The sequence below is a fragment of the Tympanuchus pallidicinctus genome, unplaced genomic scaffold (assembly GCF_026119805.1).
Source record: "Tympanuchus pallidicinctus isolate F22 unplaced genomic scaffold, pur_lepc_1.0 scaffold7, whole genome shotgun sequence".
Lineage (NCBI taxonomy): Eukaryota > Metazoa > Chordata > Aves > Galliformes > Phasianidae > Tympanuchus > Tympanuchus pallidicinctus.
In genome coordinates this window covers 26,339,839-26,355,120 of record NW_026294791.1, presented here as the reverse complement: position 1 = coordinate 26,355,120, position 15,282 = coordinate 26,339,839, and the positions used below count along the sequence as shown (strand labels likewise).

The 15,282-nt window shown below is 54.4% G+C and overlaps 1 protein-coding gene across 2 annotated transcripts; it reads right to left on the bottom strand.

The window, feature by feature from the left end:
• Positions 1–283: 283 nt before the first annotated feature.
• Positions 284–14,228, bottom strand: LAMC2 (laminin subunit gamma 2). Of its 2 annotated transcripts, XM_052665666.1 has the most exons (23): positions 14,077–14,228; positions 10,789–10,977; positions 9,982–10,111; positions 9,708–9,803; positions 9,486–9,622; positions 9,272–9,394; positions 8,789–8,978; positions 8,362–8,474; positions 7,849–8,067; positions 7,317–7,493; positions 6,571–6,804; positions 5,988–6,124; positions 5,684–5,837; positions 5,215–5,420; positions 4,943–5,022; positions 4,368–4,505; positions 4,084–4,228; positions 3,740–3,889; positions 3,286–3,400; positions 2,676–2,875; positions 2,193–2,351; positions 2,005–2,104; positions 284–1,822 (listed from the first exon to the last, which is right to left on the bottom strand). In XM_052665666.1, the coding sequence occupies exons 1-23, from the start codon at positions 14,147–14,149 to the stop codon at positions 1,572–1,574; spliced, it is 3,516 nt and encodes a 1,171-aa protein (XP_052521626.1). In that variant the 5' UTR covers positions 14,150–14,228; the 3' UTR covers positions 284–1,571. The 2 variants fall into 2 exon arrangements, with proteins under 2 accessions (XP_052521626.1, XP_052521627.1); XM_052665667.1 differs by lacking the exons at positions 10,789–10,977; positions 14,077–14,228 and adding an exon at positions 10,431–10,696.
• Between the last annotated feature and the right edge of the window lie 1,054 nt (positions 14,229–15,282).

Below are 15,282 nucleotides of genomic sequence, written 5' to 3'. Positions count from 1 at the left end.
GTTTTGGAGCCTAAATTTTTTTTTTCTTCTGTTGCTATATAAAGAAAATGGTCATTGACAAAAGAAAAAAAACTTTATCAGCAAAATGTTTAAATTATGTAATAAACAAAACAAAAGGAAAAAAACCCAAGATGCTACTGGTGTCATCTTTCCCTGCTGCTGTGCCATTTCAAACCCAAACCAGCTCCAGGTGGAGTCAGCCTGAGGAGCACAAGCTGCTGGGAGAACTCATGGCCAAGCTTGGCCAAAACACGGCGCTGGAATTGAACCAGCAGGCAAGAGCTTACCAAAAGCATTCAATATTTATTGGTCTCCTCCCTTCCAAAAACCCAACTCCTAGAGGAATAATGTCAGATCTGTAATACCTGTCCTATGGCGTAGGGGAGAGAAAGAAAATGTGCCAGAGGTAAGAGCATATCTCACTTAAATACAAATATAACACAGTTACTCAGAAAACCCTCAACCATGCAACAGCACAGGCACTCCTTTACCAGAGAAGCAGTGTTAACAAGATTTGGTGTTCAGTCCTCAGAGCATTCTCCTCTGCCCAGCACCCACTCCATGCTGGTCAGAGCACTTCAGCAGGGCTGGTTTTGAGCATCAGAGAGCTTTGGGCTTTCTTTTTCCCCTGAAAAAGTATCAGAATAAAGCTGGAAATGGTGTCAAACTAAAGGTGGGTCCACAGGAAAGCAGTGGGTGGGTGTAGGGAGCACCGTTGTCTTCAGTTCTTCCAGGAAAGATTTACAGTAGAAAAACCTCGTGCACAATGACTCACATCTAGTGTGCTTTGGGAACATCCAGCACCACACATGTAGGATGGGAGGGAATGGGCAGCACCGAACCAGAGGTGGAGAAACATCTGAGACATTTTCAGTATCCTTCACCAGGTCAAATTAGGATGCTGGCACTGCAGCAAGGATGGGAATGGGCTCTGGCTCTCAGATACCAACGCTTGGCTGCAGTCCCCCACAGAAAGCTCCTGTGCCTGGGATGAGAGTCATCCCAAATGCTTGCACAGAGCAAACATGACCTTGCTCTCCCTGAGCTCTGGGACACCCAGGAAGCTGCCAGGAACCAAAGCAACCAGTCTTGAAAGAAAAGGTTGTGTCTGTGTGTCTGTGAGAGAGAGAGGATGCTAGGGAAACCTGTGTTCGCCCAGAAAGACCTTTGATGGGAAAACCATCCCTTCAGGGCTGGGCAAAATAAAAACCACCTGCTTGAGGAGCCTGGTGGAAAACCTGCAGCTTTATGAAAAGGGTCATCAGTGTCACCTGCTGCTGCTGAACCCCTAAGCCATATCCAAAATGGCACCAGCAAATCCCAGCCCACAAGTGGGCATCTTCCTCTTGAAATTGAGGGACGGATCGTTTTGAAAATCAGAGACTCTCCAGGTCCAGTGTGATGTGAACTTCAGCTGCAGCACTCGTGAACTGCAGGCACTACCCTGAGCCTGGGAGTAAAGATAAGTCCAACAGAACCAAGCTCAGCTTCTCCTGCCAGGTTTTGTGGGAGCAGAGGGGCCTGGCTCTTCTGCTGCGAACTGACATGGGCTGCAGCCTCCCAGTGCTGCCTCAGGGTAATTCGATGGCTTTTGTGTTGTAGCAGCCAGGAGGAAGGCTCCTCTGGATATCCTCCAGGTTCCTGATGTCTGCCAGGATCTCATCGATGCTGCTGTCCAGTTTCTGTACCCGGACCTTCTGTAGAGTGGCTCTCTGCTCAAGTTCTGACACCTGTTCCTTCAGCTGGTTGGTTTTGGTTTTGGCTTTGCTGAAATTCAACTCGAGCTGTTTCAGGCCCTCTTCATCCACAGCACCAGGCTGGTCTGTAGCACAGGAGGAAAACAAGGAAGAGAGAACCATGAGTGGAGCCTGAAAACTAAATCCTCCCAGCTACTTCAGCTCCATCCACAGGTGTCGTTTTCCCAAGAAATACTGAGTACCCCCACCCAGAGCCCAGCAGTACCCAGATTTCAGCTGCACACCACAGCAACATGATAAAACCTACTCATCAGACGCAGCAGCTCCTCTAGGACACCCAATGTCTCCTGCACCACCACCCCAGCCTGGCCAGCCTTGGTATGGACATCTTGAGCTTCCTTGGTAGTCTGGGGAAAGAAAGACAGAAGCTGTAAGGCAAACTTTTGCCCAAAATTCAACAGAGAAGCGTGCACACTATGGGAGCCAGGGACCCACCTCCTGTATCATGGCAGCATCTGCCTCAGCTTCTGAAACCTTGCTCTGGAATTCTCCATCCACTTCTTTGGCCTCATGCTGCAGAGCTGCCACTGCCTTCTCCAGCGCGAGGACCCCATCAGCTGTCTTGTTGGCCTCCAGCCTCAGCCGCATGATCTCCTGGGGGAGGCAAGGGCACGATGCTCAGGGACAGAGCAGTCAGCCTGGGTGCACTGGGACGTGGAGCTGTTGGGACCTGGCTCCTTCCACAGACCTGAGACCACCACAAGGCGGCTAAAGCGACTTGCCACAGAGATCCCCATTGGATAAACCTGTCTGCAGAACTCCCCACGCACTCACTCATTTAGAATCAGCTCAAGTATCTCTACACACTCCTCTACAGGCAAGTCGACACAGAAGTAAATGCATCAGGTCCACTGCAAAGATGGTTGAAGTCACAGCCATCTGCTCCTCCATGGCACCGTCATCAGGGCCTGTCCTCACCTTCTGGATCCCAAAGGTGATCTCTTTCGCTTCCCCTGCTGTGCTGCTGGCTGCCTTGGATTCAGCAGCAGCATTGCCCAGGATGGCTTCAGCTCTGTCAGTCTTCTCCTTGGCACTTGCCACCATGCTGCTGATAACTGGGAGCCTCCTCATTGCATCCTCAGCTTGCCTTCTCTTGTCATCTGCCTGCAAGTTAAAACCTGAAAGAAACACATAAGAAAATGGAGCAGAGCATTACATTGTGAGAACTCATAAGGCACGCAGAAGGAAGAGCTCTCCTGTAGTTCTGGCTTGGTTTAGACAACTTCCAGAAAGCCTGACAACAGTGGGGATAGGACAGAAAGGAAGGGAAGTGAGCAGTTGCCAGAGAGGACTTGCTATGGGTGTTTTCTCTTTCTCGTAGGAGCTGCTGGACTGGCTGGGGCACTGAGAAAGCCACTGGACCCTGAGGACACATTTCCCCACAGTAGATCCAACCCAAAGCAGCATGTGATGCTCCCACCTTGCTTTGGAGTGCACTTCTGGCAGAGACCATCAGCATCCTGCCCAGCATGCTCCACTGCAACATGAGACTTGGGTGCAAGGGAGGGGTCAGAAGGAAAAAAATTACCACGCAGGCTTTTCAGGATCTGTTCCACTTCATAAAAGGTGGCGTTGCCAGCACTCACAGCCTGCAGGGCTGTGCTCCTGGCAAGGTTGGCACGGGACAGCAGCTGAGTCAGCATCTGTTACAGACCAAGAGGACACAATGAGGTGAAGGACACGCCAGAGGAACATCCCAGAACAGTCACAAGAACCACAACGGCCATCTGCAGGGAGCTGTGCAGAGAGAGAAGACCCACCAGCCTGTTCCCACATGCCTGCTGTTGCCCCTGAATCCAGGTGAGCACAGTCTGATCCATCAGCAGAGGCTTCTATGAGTGCCCCTCGATTGGCTCAAGCTGCTGTGAGCCATCCTAGCTCATATCTGTCCTGGGGCATGTCATTAACCTGCCTCACGTGTAGGAGGTGTGCTGGTGGGAGCCTGCAGCTCCATGTACACGGGGTATCAGCCCATGTCTTACCGCTCTCTCGCCTTCTCCTCTCTGCAAGAGCTTCTTGATTTCCTCCTCCCAGCGGCCCATGCGGCTCTGCAGCTGCCTGTACTGTGCCATATAAGTGTCCACCTTGCTCAGAAGAGCAGCTGCATCCTGCTTCAATTGGGCTGCCTCCCCCTGAAACACAAAGAGGGGGTCACTGCTTCGGAGGCCCAGTGTCACCCTACTGCTCACAGGCAAGTGAGGAATGAGATGACGTGCCTGGCCAGCTGCAGTGGGGCCCTGGAGAGGGCTGAGCTGTGGAAAGGGCAGCAGGGAGGGCACAGTGAGTGAAAGGGGATGTCCTGGTCCCACAGGGACAAAGCACTCACCTCAAAGGACCCAAAACTGGTCTTGGTCAGGCGGGACAGAGAGCTGAGGAGCATCAGGCTGCTCTGATAAGCCTTGTCTGCCTCGGTGGCTATCCTACTGGCATCAGCCTCCAGGCCTCCAGCCAGCGACTTCAGCTCCTCATACCTGTGCAGACAGAAGAGTGAACCCAAGGGCAATCCCAGGTCCTACCATCCTGCATCCAAGTTTCTGAAACATAGCCGGGGATGCAGGGAATGGGGCATGGAAACAGGCCTCCACCCCACACTCTTTTCCCTCCACTTACTTCCTGAGCAGCCCTTGCAGGGAGCCTGGCACCTCTGCCTCCCCGCTCACGGCTGCCTGCAGAAGCTCCAGTGCCTGCTGTGAGTCGTCCTGTGCTCCCTTTGCCGCCTGCTCAATGATGTTGGCTGCCTGCATGTGGCTGAAAGGCACAGGGGGGGTCCTTGTCATAAGGGCTGCACACTCAAGTTCCCTCCTTCAACTTCCTTTGTGGTTTTATCCAGCAGTGCCAGATCAGGTTCTTGCATGTGATACATGTGAGAATGGGTACTCACACCCCGAGGTCATCTGCCTTTCTTGCCCCTCCTGCATTCCCCAGGGTAGGGGAGCACAGGGAAAGAGGCTGATGCTGCCTGCTCCAACTGCATGCCCACAGGCCAAACTCTGGCCAGGAAAATGCTTCCAAAATACCCCACCCAGCACCACTCCCAAAGCAAGCAGAGCATAGCAAAGGCAACCCTGCAGACACTTCTTCCCCTTCTTTGGGACTTGTGTAGAGCTCATGGAGCTGCAGCATCATGTAAGGCCACTGAATAGGGAGCTCCTGGGCCTCCTGCCCTCACTCAAGGAGTGGCTCACCTGTTGGCTAGACTCAGAGCCTCCTGGGCCAGAAGCAAGATCTTGTTTGAGCCTCCAGGAAAGTGTGAAACTGGGATAGCCTGGGGGGAGAGAGAGGTGTGAATGCTCTTGCCTGTCCTTGCTTCCGATTTGGCAAGGAAATTAGTAACTGTGGCATGCTAAGCCTCCCGAGCCACCCTGATCAGCAGCTCCTGGCTTCCCACAGAAATAGCCTGCCATATTCAGGGTTTGAAGCATGGCACACACACAAACACACGCACACATTCCCTTACCGCTCGGCTCAGAGAGGCTCCACTGCGGCTCAGGTCCAGCCTGGCTGTGTCCAGCAGCCGCCGGGTGTCCTGTACCTGCCTCTCATACTGCCTGCCCAGAGACATCAGCCTCTCCACTGCTGCCTTGGCGTCATCCAAGCCACTCTGGCAGGTAGACCCTTGTCCTTTCATCCTGGTCACACGGCTTTCCAGGGATCTGTCGGAAGCTGGCGAGAAGGAAAGAGACATGCAATAGTGAAAAGAAACTCAAAGGCAGAGACAGCAAAACTGTGCAGTGACACAGATTGCTCTTTCCCTCGGACTTTTGGTGTCCCCATGCCTTGGGCACGCTTGGAGAAATACAGAAAACTCCAGACTGTCATCTTCTGCACGATGCCTCTGCACAAAGGACTAACGTCCTCTCCACCCAGAAGCAGATCCCCATCAGCTGCTTCCCCAGCCCTGCCTGATGGCAGCCATTACGTGGTACCTTGCAGGCTGAGGGCTTCTCTGAGGATGGCCTGTAGCGTCTCCTCAGCCAGCTGCATCTTCCCCTCCAGCTCCTGGCCCACAGCTCCGCCTCCAGCTTGCACCTCTGAGGAAAGCAGTTCCAGCTCTCGCAGCTGCTGCAGGTACAGGTCCACCTGCAACCACAGAGGATCAGATCATCGGATGCTGGGTGACTGCCTCAAAGATTCTCAACAGCTGGAGCATCAGCACAACTCTGCCTGAAGAGCAGGAACCCACAGCCCAACCCCTGAGAAGGACAGGCAGATGGATAGGTGGGCACTCACCTGGGCTTTCACTTGGCTGTAGCAGGCTGGGCACTCACTCTGCTCACAGTTAGGGCCCCCAAAGCCAGGTTTGCAGATGCAGCTCCCATCATTCCGGCACGTCAGGGGCTCAACCCCTACTGAGTTGCAGCTGCAAGCTGCACAGTGAGAGATCAGTGGCCAAGGACCCTCTTCCATTTGGTCTGTGCACATCTTTCCACCCTCTATCCTTCCTGATTCTCCCTAACTTTCCTGTATCTCATCTGCAGGTGTGTCTCCTCCCATTCTGGTGAGAGAGACCTGGCTGAGAAAAACCACTGGTCTTGGGAGAGTGCACTGAGCAAACACCACTCAGCGCCTCCGCCAGGGTTCTGGAGCAAACACTGAAAGCCACAAGGCCAAGTGCAAATACACCACATCCTCCCCTTTAAGCTCTCTTACACTCCAGCATGGATTTCCTTACTCATCCGCAGTGCTGTTACTCAAACCGTGCCCACCAAGATGCTCCTGCTTGGCCCCAGAGAGCTGCTCTGTGGCTGCTGAAACCTCCTGCACCCTGCGGCCACCACAGTGCAGCCCCACACACCCATCCCCACCCTCGTACCCCGGCACTTGTCAGCAGGGCTGGGGGCCAGGGGGTTCCCAAAGAAGCCATCCTTGCAGCGCTCGCAGTGGAAGCCAGCCGTGTTGTGGATGCACTTGAGGCACTCTCCTGTCCGGCGGTCGCAGTTCCCCACGGCGTTGGGCTCCACGTTGCCATTGCACTGGCACGGCTGGCATGGCTGGGAGGCTGCAGGATCTCCAAAATAGCCGTCAGCACAGAACTCACAGCTGGGCCCTGTGGAAGGGAGAGGATCTTGGACCAACGCTGGCGGCCACCTGACCGCAGGGATGGGGACACGGCTGACACCAAGGCCCACACATGAGCATCACACCTCTCACAGGATGCCTGTAGGCTTCCACACCCTGCACATAAAGCTGACAACAAAATGGGCACAGTGGCTTTCCCTAGGCAAATTAAGATATGCTGGGGCCTCTAAGTTCTGTTCTCCTCCCTCCCCATCAGCCCTTTCTCCATCAACTTAATCTGTTTGCACAACAGCCTTTCCAAAAGATTGTATGAGCAGATGTATGCATGCATTACCAGGGCAGGGCATGCACATTTGCACAGCATGATGTGTCCCAGTGCTTTGCTGAAACACCTGATTACAAGCAAGAGTACGCAGGTGAGGAAGCCTTGGGGAGAAGGCGTTGTCCCCCAGCTCCAAGCATCCCAGGCAGCAAGCACCCACATAATGCACATTAAGACTCCAGGGGATGGGCTAATGGCAGAAATGATCTGAGCCTTACCTGCAGCTCCAGGAGGGCAATGGTCACAGACAACTTCCTGGCCTGGCAGCACTGAGCAGCTCTGGCCATGGCCACAGGGACATGCCCTGCAGCTGTGCGGGGGTCGGGGGTCTCGGTAGGAACCAAATGGACAGCTGATGCTGTTCCCCACATTTTCATCTCCCGAGTAGCATTCACCTAAGGAAGGAGGGACAGGGCATGGGACAACCAGTTGGCCATCAGCCCAGCTGTCCCCTCTGTGGGACACCCTGCGCGGCTCTGAAGATGAGCAACTCAGCCTCAGCTGTTCCCTTTGAATTGAAACACAGGAGGGGACATACAGCATGTGAGGCAAAGGGGCTGAGGGGACTCCATTGAGGCTCCACCAAACCACATCACTGTTCAGAGTGGCAAGTGCACTGCTTTGAGCTCACACTGCAACACTGCAGGCTATTCTGCCAACACAGGCAGCAAAACATTTCCACATCACTCACTGATGTCTGTTCCAGCCTCACACACCCAACAAGCTCAGAGAGGTCACGATTTTTCTTACCAGTATCCGGGTCACAGATCCCACCACCATGGCAGTTGCAGGGCACACAGATGCTGAACGGCCCCATGTGGGGTGCATCCCTCCTGTAGCCAGCAGCACACTGCTCACAGAACTGCCCTTGGTAGCCATCGGGGCACTGGCACCGCTCCACCCAAGGTGCGAGGATGCCAGCAGCAGGCTGTGCTGATACCAGGGTGATGTTGTCAATGTAGCCAGTGCCTGGTGGGAGATGTGGCACATCACCACCAACAGCCCAGCTGGGTCTGTGAGCCCCATATCAGCCCCTTCATGCTGATCTCTGCAAGGTCAACTACAACATGCGTGGGCAGATGGACCTTGGCCAAGGTTTTGCTTCCCTCCACCCATGGCTGTTGGCATCTAGCTTAAACAATTCGTGATATAGCTCTGCCCACGATACAACGCTTTTTAAAATACCTTTTAGCACAGCTGTGTCCAGCTATTTGTCTCCAGCAAGGAGAGCTGTGCTGCCCCCTTGCTATCCCCCTCACTTACTGTACTCCCCGAAGGTGGCTCGGATCCAGAGGGCCGTCAGGTTTCCCAGCAGCCTGCGGTATTCAAAGTGGTTCAGCCTGGGGCTCCACTTGCTGCCTGGGTGCTCGTCCAGCCTGCACATGGGGCCAGGTGGAAGCAGTGTTCAGGAACATGGGATGTCCCAGCTGCTCTCTCCCATCTCCCTCCTGAGTCCAAAGCACTAGCACCCTCCTCCCACACAACTTGTACCAAGCACAGCACCCCTCCCAGTCCCAAAGCAGATCTTCTACAACCCCTCTTGCCCTCTCTTTGTCTATAGGGAGAGAATCATACAAGCTGAACCAGGTCCAAACAGGGTGACTATTTGAGCCTGACCACCTCTGAGGAACCATCACTGAATCCACAAGCTTCCAAAGCCTTTCTTCCACAATCCCAAGCACCCTGTCACCTGAAGGTGTAGGTCTGGCTGACACCACAGGGCAAAACCTTCCCAGAGGGCAAGAAGGGGGCAGTTACTCGGAGGCCACCTCCTTCAAGGATCACGTCATGCGGAGAAGGCAGCCGTCCCCCTCGGTCCAGGCGGTAATCGAAGGAGAGCGTCTGGCCATAGCTCAGCTGTTGGTTCCCAAGGAATTTGGCTGCATGGGGAAGCAGGGGAGAAGAGCAGAAGAAAGAAATTAAAGGCTTAAAGTCTTCCTTTCCTCCTAAAGTCATGCTCCACGAGGTCAGACCAAGTATCACTGTGCTGGCTGCCACCACTGCCACCTCTCAAGCTGTGGAAGCACTGGGGTACCACCTCCCTTCCCCAGCACGGGCCCTTCATTCTGCCCATTTCACACCTTCCCCAGCCCCACAGACCCTTCAGTCACCCCATTCTCCCCAAATGAGCCCAGGCTTGGGCTCAGCTCCGTGCCATGCTCCCCATGCCTACTGGGTGCCACGAAGTACAGTGCTTCCCATCTCCTTGCTGCTATGAACACATCCTGGTGGCGTGGAGACCATTGGAGTTCGGCTGGGGACCTGTCTTCATGGGCAGCCGTCCATCCTTCAGGACCTGGAGGGAAAACAAGGAGAAGGCACCCCCAGTCAATCCCCTCCTGGTATGCCAGCCCTGAGGGCTGTGGGGACATCCTGCTCAGCCTCACCTTGCTGGAAGTTGGAGATGATCTTGTGGACGCTGTAATTCTCAGCGCTGACACATGAGGACGAATGTCCATAGCAGAAGCATGGAGAGCACCCAGCTGGATTCCTGGCATCCAAGTTATAAAAGTTTTGTTTGCACCTGGAAAAGAAAGATGACATCATTTGCGTGCATTTTCTCCTCTCATGCTCAGCCTGCTGTAGGGCACAAACCTCCAGACACCCACCTGTCACACTGCTCGCCAGTGACACCAACCTTGCAGATACAACGGCCCGAAACACAGTCCTCTGTGCCAGCTGGATCACAGGCACACAGCTGGCTCCTGCAATGGGGACAGTGGGGACACTAAAGGGACCTCCAGCCCGGGCAGAGGCTCACCGCCCCAGCACAATTGTCATATGAGACATCAGAGAATCTCCCAGAGGAATAACAGTGAGACAAAGTGAGCATGAAGAGGACGCAGCAGTGATGCCCCAGTGCAGGACAGCCCCGGTACTTACTGCCCATATCCCTGGCACCCGGCCTCAGAGAGGGAATGGAAGCCCGGCTGGCAGCGGTCGCACTTCTCGCCCATCACACCAGGCCTGCAGCTGCAGCGGCCATTGTTGTCACACTGCGTGCTGAGGGAGCCTGTGGGTGGTGGGACAGGGAGGTCAGGGAGGTGCCACCATCTGCCTGGTGGGATGTCCTCTGGATGCTTCCTGCCTATCCCCAGAGTGAGGATATTTTGCAGCACCTCCTGTCCCCATGTGGGCTCCAAAATTACTCTTTCATTTTTACAGTGCAATTAAGAGACCTCACAAATCCTGCCAAACACGGCAACGCACAGAATCCTTAGGTCTGACTCATGAGGCCAGGAAAAGACTCAGCTCCCTGTGCTTGGGCCTGGTCAGCACCCTCTGTGATAAGGACATGAGCAGTTTGCCATGGGGCCTCTGGTCCTGGTCACCTGCCAAATTCAGGACAGAGAGGAGCAGGCTCCCTCCTGGGCATGAAGAGATCTTGCCACAATACAGCTTGTTTGGGGAATTTTGGGGTTGTTTCTCCTCTTTTCCTTCTCCCACCATCCACAGGGTCTGCAGAACCCAGCTTTGCACAAGTGTGAGCTCATCTAATGGCATCGGGCATCACCAGAGGAACCTCTTGAGCATCAGTGGGTGTCACACCATGCTGAGAAGAGCAAGGGGTTGGATCCAGAGAGGCAGCACAATTTGCTGACAGTGGATGGACACCACCCCTCATCCCTGGTTGGAAAACAAAGCCAAAACCCAACCGTAAGTACACTGATCCCTGTGGGCGCCCCATACCCTGGGGGTGGCAGTGGCAGGGCAGGCAGCAGTCCCCATCCCGCTGGCGGTAGTATCCCTCCTTGCAGCGCTCACAGCGGGCACCCGCCGTGTTGCCCAGGCAGCCGAGGCAGCGATACCCATTGCCCGTCTCCACCAGGAGCTGCCAGTCGAAGACACACTGCCTGGACATCCCGTTGCAGTCACAAGCTGGAGAAAAGAAAAGAGCAGCATCCGAAGAGGGTTAGAGGGATGAGTGTTGAATATGAAGCTCAACCACAACCCAAGGAACATAGAATTGTCCAGGCTGGAAAGACTGGTAAGATCATCCCAGTCCAACTGTCAGCTCATGCCTGTGACTACTCTAGACCATGTCACCCACCCTTTTCTTGAGCACCTCCAGGGACGGTGACCCCACCACCTCCCTGGGCAGCCTGTGCCGGTGCATCACCACTCCTTCTGAGAAGTCTTTCCTCATACCCAACCTGAACCTGCCCCGGCACAACTTGAGGCCACCACCTCTCGTCCTATCGCTGTTACCTGAGAGCAGAGGCCAATTCCACTTCACCACAGCCTCCTTTCAGGCAGTTGTAGAGAAATCAGGTGTCCCCTGAGCTCCTCTTCTCCACACTGTCCCATCCCATTCCCTCAGCCACTCTCCATCACACTGTGCTCCAGACCCTGCACTGCTCAGTGCCCTTCTCTGGGCACACACATCTCCATGGCCTTGCCCAGGTCTTCTCATGAAACCAGCTCTCATCTATTTGCCAAGACCTCAGTTACCAGCACTACAGCATTTAAGTGTGAGCTTTATCTCAGATGAATTTTCCATCTCCTCAGAATCACAAAGGAGAACAGATTACAGAATCATAGATTATCCTGTGCTGGAAGGGACCCATAAGGATCACCAAGTCCAACTCCTGGCTCCACACAGAACCACCCAAAACTCAGACAGTATGTCTGAGAGCACTGTCCAGACATTTCTTTAACTCTGACAAGCTGACCCATGACCACTGCCCTGAGAAACCTGTTCCAGTGTCCTCCACCGTTTGGTGAAGAACCTTTCCCTAATATCCAACCTGATCCTCCCCAGTTGCAGCTCCATGCCATTCCCTCAGGTTCTATCACTATCATCAGAGAGAGGAGATCGATGTCTGCTTCTTCATCCCACATCACAAGGAAGCTTCAGTTTGCCATGCGGTCTCCCCTCAGCCTGCTCTGTGGCGTGAACAACCAAGGGACTTCAGCTACTCCTCGTGCATCTCCCACTCTAGACCCTTCAGTATCTTTGTAGCCCACCTTGGATACTCAGTTTTAAGTTCTTCTTATACTGCTCCCAGCCAGCCCAGCCCTGACTGGAAGTGTTGCTCCCAAACCTGCTTCCACCCCATTATCACAGCTCAGGAGGAAGGAGCTCTGTTTCCCAGGGGCCTCCTCAGGACCCCAGGTGCAGTCCCAGACCAATAGTCATGGATGAGGCCCAAGAACAAGCATCCTCTCTCTCCAGGCTCCTGTGGCACAGCTCAGCCCTGGCAAACAGCCCTACAGCCCCGTTCTCCTCCTCTGGGGTTCCTGGGGCCATGCAGTGCCTCCTGGCTCCATGCTGCAATGCTGCCAGCTGCCTCGCACGCCCATTAGTGCACACATACCAGACAGGCACACTCAGTGAGCAGCTGCTGACGAGAAGGAAGATGACCTCATGCACCAGCAAACAGGGATGGAGGTTTCCCAGCCCTGGCATGCTCAGCCCTTCAGTGGGACCAAGAGAAGAGCTTTCGTGGACACAGCCAGCAACCAAAGGACACAGAGCACAGAAACAATCCAGCACAGGAGTGCAAAAACAACATGAGGTTGTTTTTACTCAGTGCTTCCACTCCCTACCTGCATGCTCGGAGTCAGTCCCCTCCCCACCCCTCCATGCAGAGGCACTGATCCCCACCCACACCTCACCCTACGTGATCCGAGGGCTGGTGCCAAGCACAGCTCCCACAGGGAACAAATGCCTGTTTTCAGGCCTTGCTCCAAGGCTGGAGCATGTTTGGGGCCAACTCCCAGCTTGGCATGGATTCCAGGTTCACTAACACAAAGCCATTTGAGACACCGCTGCCCCATGTCATTGGTTCTGTTGCTGATCTCCTGGAAGCCTACGGGCTCCAGCAGGCAGCCAGATGCCCCAAGGCCCCACCATCATTCCCTGACTTTCATGGCTGTGGTGAAGGGGCTGCTCTGGAGGGCAAAGGGCCTCACTGGAATGTGGAAAGCCTGGGGCATGCACCCAACAGGATGTCACTTCCAAAGCTTCCACCCATTGAGCACGATGATCAAAGTTGGTTGCCGTGCTGGTGCAAATTCCAGCATCAGATTGGCTTTGAGAAAGAACAGAAACCTCTGTTGGCTGCAGGGCACCAAGGAGCCACTAGCCCAACCCTTATGAGCCCATCCATCAGGAGCCCTTTTTCCATCAGACTTTCCACATAGCAAAGCCATTGCAGCAACGAAACACAACCCCTGTGCTTTGCAGCCCTGGCCTTCCCAGCATGGCTCAGACGTCTCACAGCCAAAGGAGCTAGCAGAGGTGGGAAATAAAAACCTGTACCAGGATTCTGAAATGCAATTATGGCTGCTGTAGTAATTACTCAATTAGCAGGAAAAGCTAATCAATCTGTCCTTTAAAAACCCGCTCATTCAGCACTTATTTTTCCTTATCAGCTTCCACCGCACTCAAATGAAAGCTGATACCAAAGGACCTGCTTCGAACCCAGCAACCACATTTCCAAGCAGCAGCAGCATGACAGACACAGTAAACAATCCTGAAGTTGCTCAGCATTTATGAAATACACGTGATTTGGATCTTTGGGTTCCACGCGTCCCACAAGCTGCCAGCTCGCACAGACACAAGCCCTTATGTGCTGCTGCACAGAGTCAGGTCCTACATGTCCCCTGCTCCTCCTTGGGCACAGGGACACACTGCTTATTGGGCAGCAGACAAACAGGCAGCCCTTCCCCAGGCAGTCCTCCTGCTCACACCCACGTCCCACCCAGGCAGCCAGGCTTTCTCCAGAAAGCAATAAAGGAATTACACCTAAACAAGTTATTTAAAGGAGACGCAGGTTAAAAAAAAAAAAAAAAAAACAAAACCGGAGTGATTCCGGGAATCTAACTCCAGAGGAAACCTCAAGAAAAGCACCTACAGGTCCAGGTTTATCCCCAGCGATGGAGTGGGAACCAGCAGAAGAGCACCACTGGTCCCAAATGGCTCACCATTACTGGGGCCTTAAAGCTGAGCCCCCAGCCTTCCCCAGCCCTCACCTTCTCCTCCGCTGGTGCTCAGGGCTGCAGGCAGCAGGGACGCAGCCAGGGCAAGGAGCCAGCACACGGCCATCGCTGCAGCCCCAGGGTGGGCGCTGGGCACGCGGAGCCCCAGCTCCAGGCTGCTGCTCTTAGGCTTTGCTTTTCCTTTTTTATCGGCTGCTCCACCTGAGTCACTCCCAACAGGAAGAGCGCGTGTGCCCGGCTCTGACTCACCGTGAGCAAGGAGCGCCCAGCCTGGGGCAGCAGGCAGGCACACACGTGCCTGCTGCCTTTGGGCTTTGAGAAGCAGCACCCTGAGGGCATCCCGATGGCATCGTCCGGGGGGAACAAAATGATTCCCAATGAGGCGGTCCCTACAGCTGCCCATTGTCCAGCTCCATCCCATCCGTCCAGCTCTTTCCCAGCCATGCTGCTTCTTCCCCAGGCAGCTCTGCACACAAGGCTGGGGCTGCCCGGGCATGCACAGAGCAGAGTGGGATGGGATGAGATCACGGGAAGCCTGGGGAGGGGGGACAGGCACTGTCTGTGCAGCCTTCCATGTTGTCCAAGCAGCCCTGCAGGAGTGAGGCTGGAGGTAAGTGAGGACACCAGCAGGACCTGTAGCCAGAGGGTGCTGAGGGTGCAAAAAGCCCCTGAGGTCAACTTAGATATGTGCTAAGAGAAGACATCTATCAGGATTTACCAGCACCAGGTTCAGGAAATCCCCAGCTTTAGAGACAGGATGGAGGCTGGGAATTACCAAGATCTGTTATCTACATGTATCTGCTTTTACTCCTGAGATAGAACTCTCTAACTACTCCTGAGATAGATGAGGTTGTATAGGCCCTTGGCCTGACCCATTTCATTAGGGTTTATGCTAGAAAAGGATGAGGAATGGATGCTCCAGAGCCCCACGGCATTTTGGTCTCAAGGAGAGCCACTGTGCTGCATGATACACGAGGGACAGTCCCACCTCACTCTTCTCCTGCACCATGGGAAGACACAACCCTGTTTGCAGAGGAAGAGAGGGCAGGAGGACCTGGTAGGGACCCACACTGTGGCCCGTGGGAAGCCCACACAGGAACAGTTTGGTAAGAACAACATCCCTGTTCTTATCTCAACCCTTGAGCCCCTTTTTATCATATTTTCTCCCTCTGTTCCTGTGAGGAGGCCAGCGAGAGAGCAGTGTGGTAGAGCTGAGTTAGCCATCAGTGTGAAACCAAC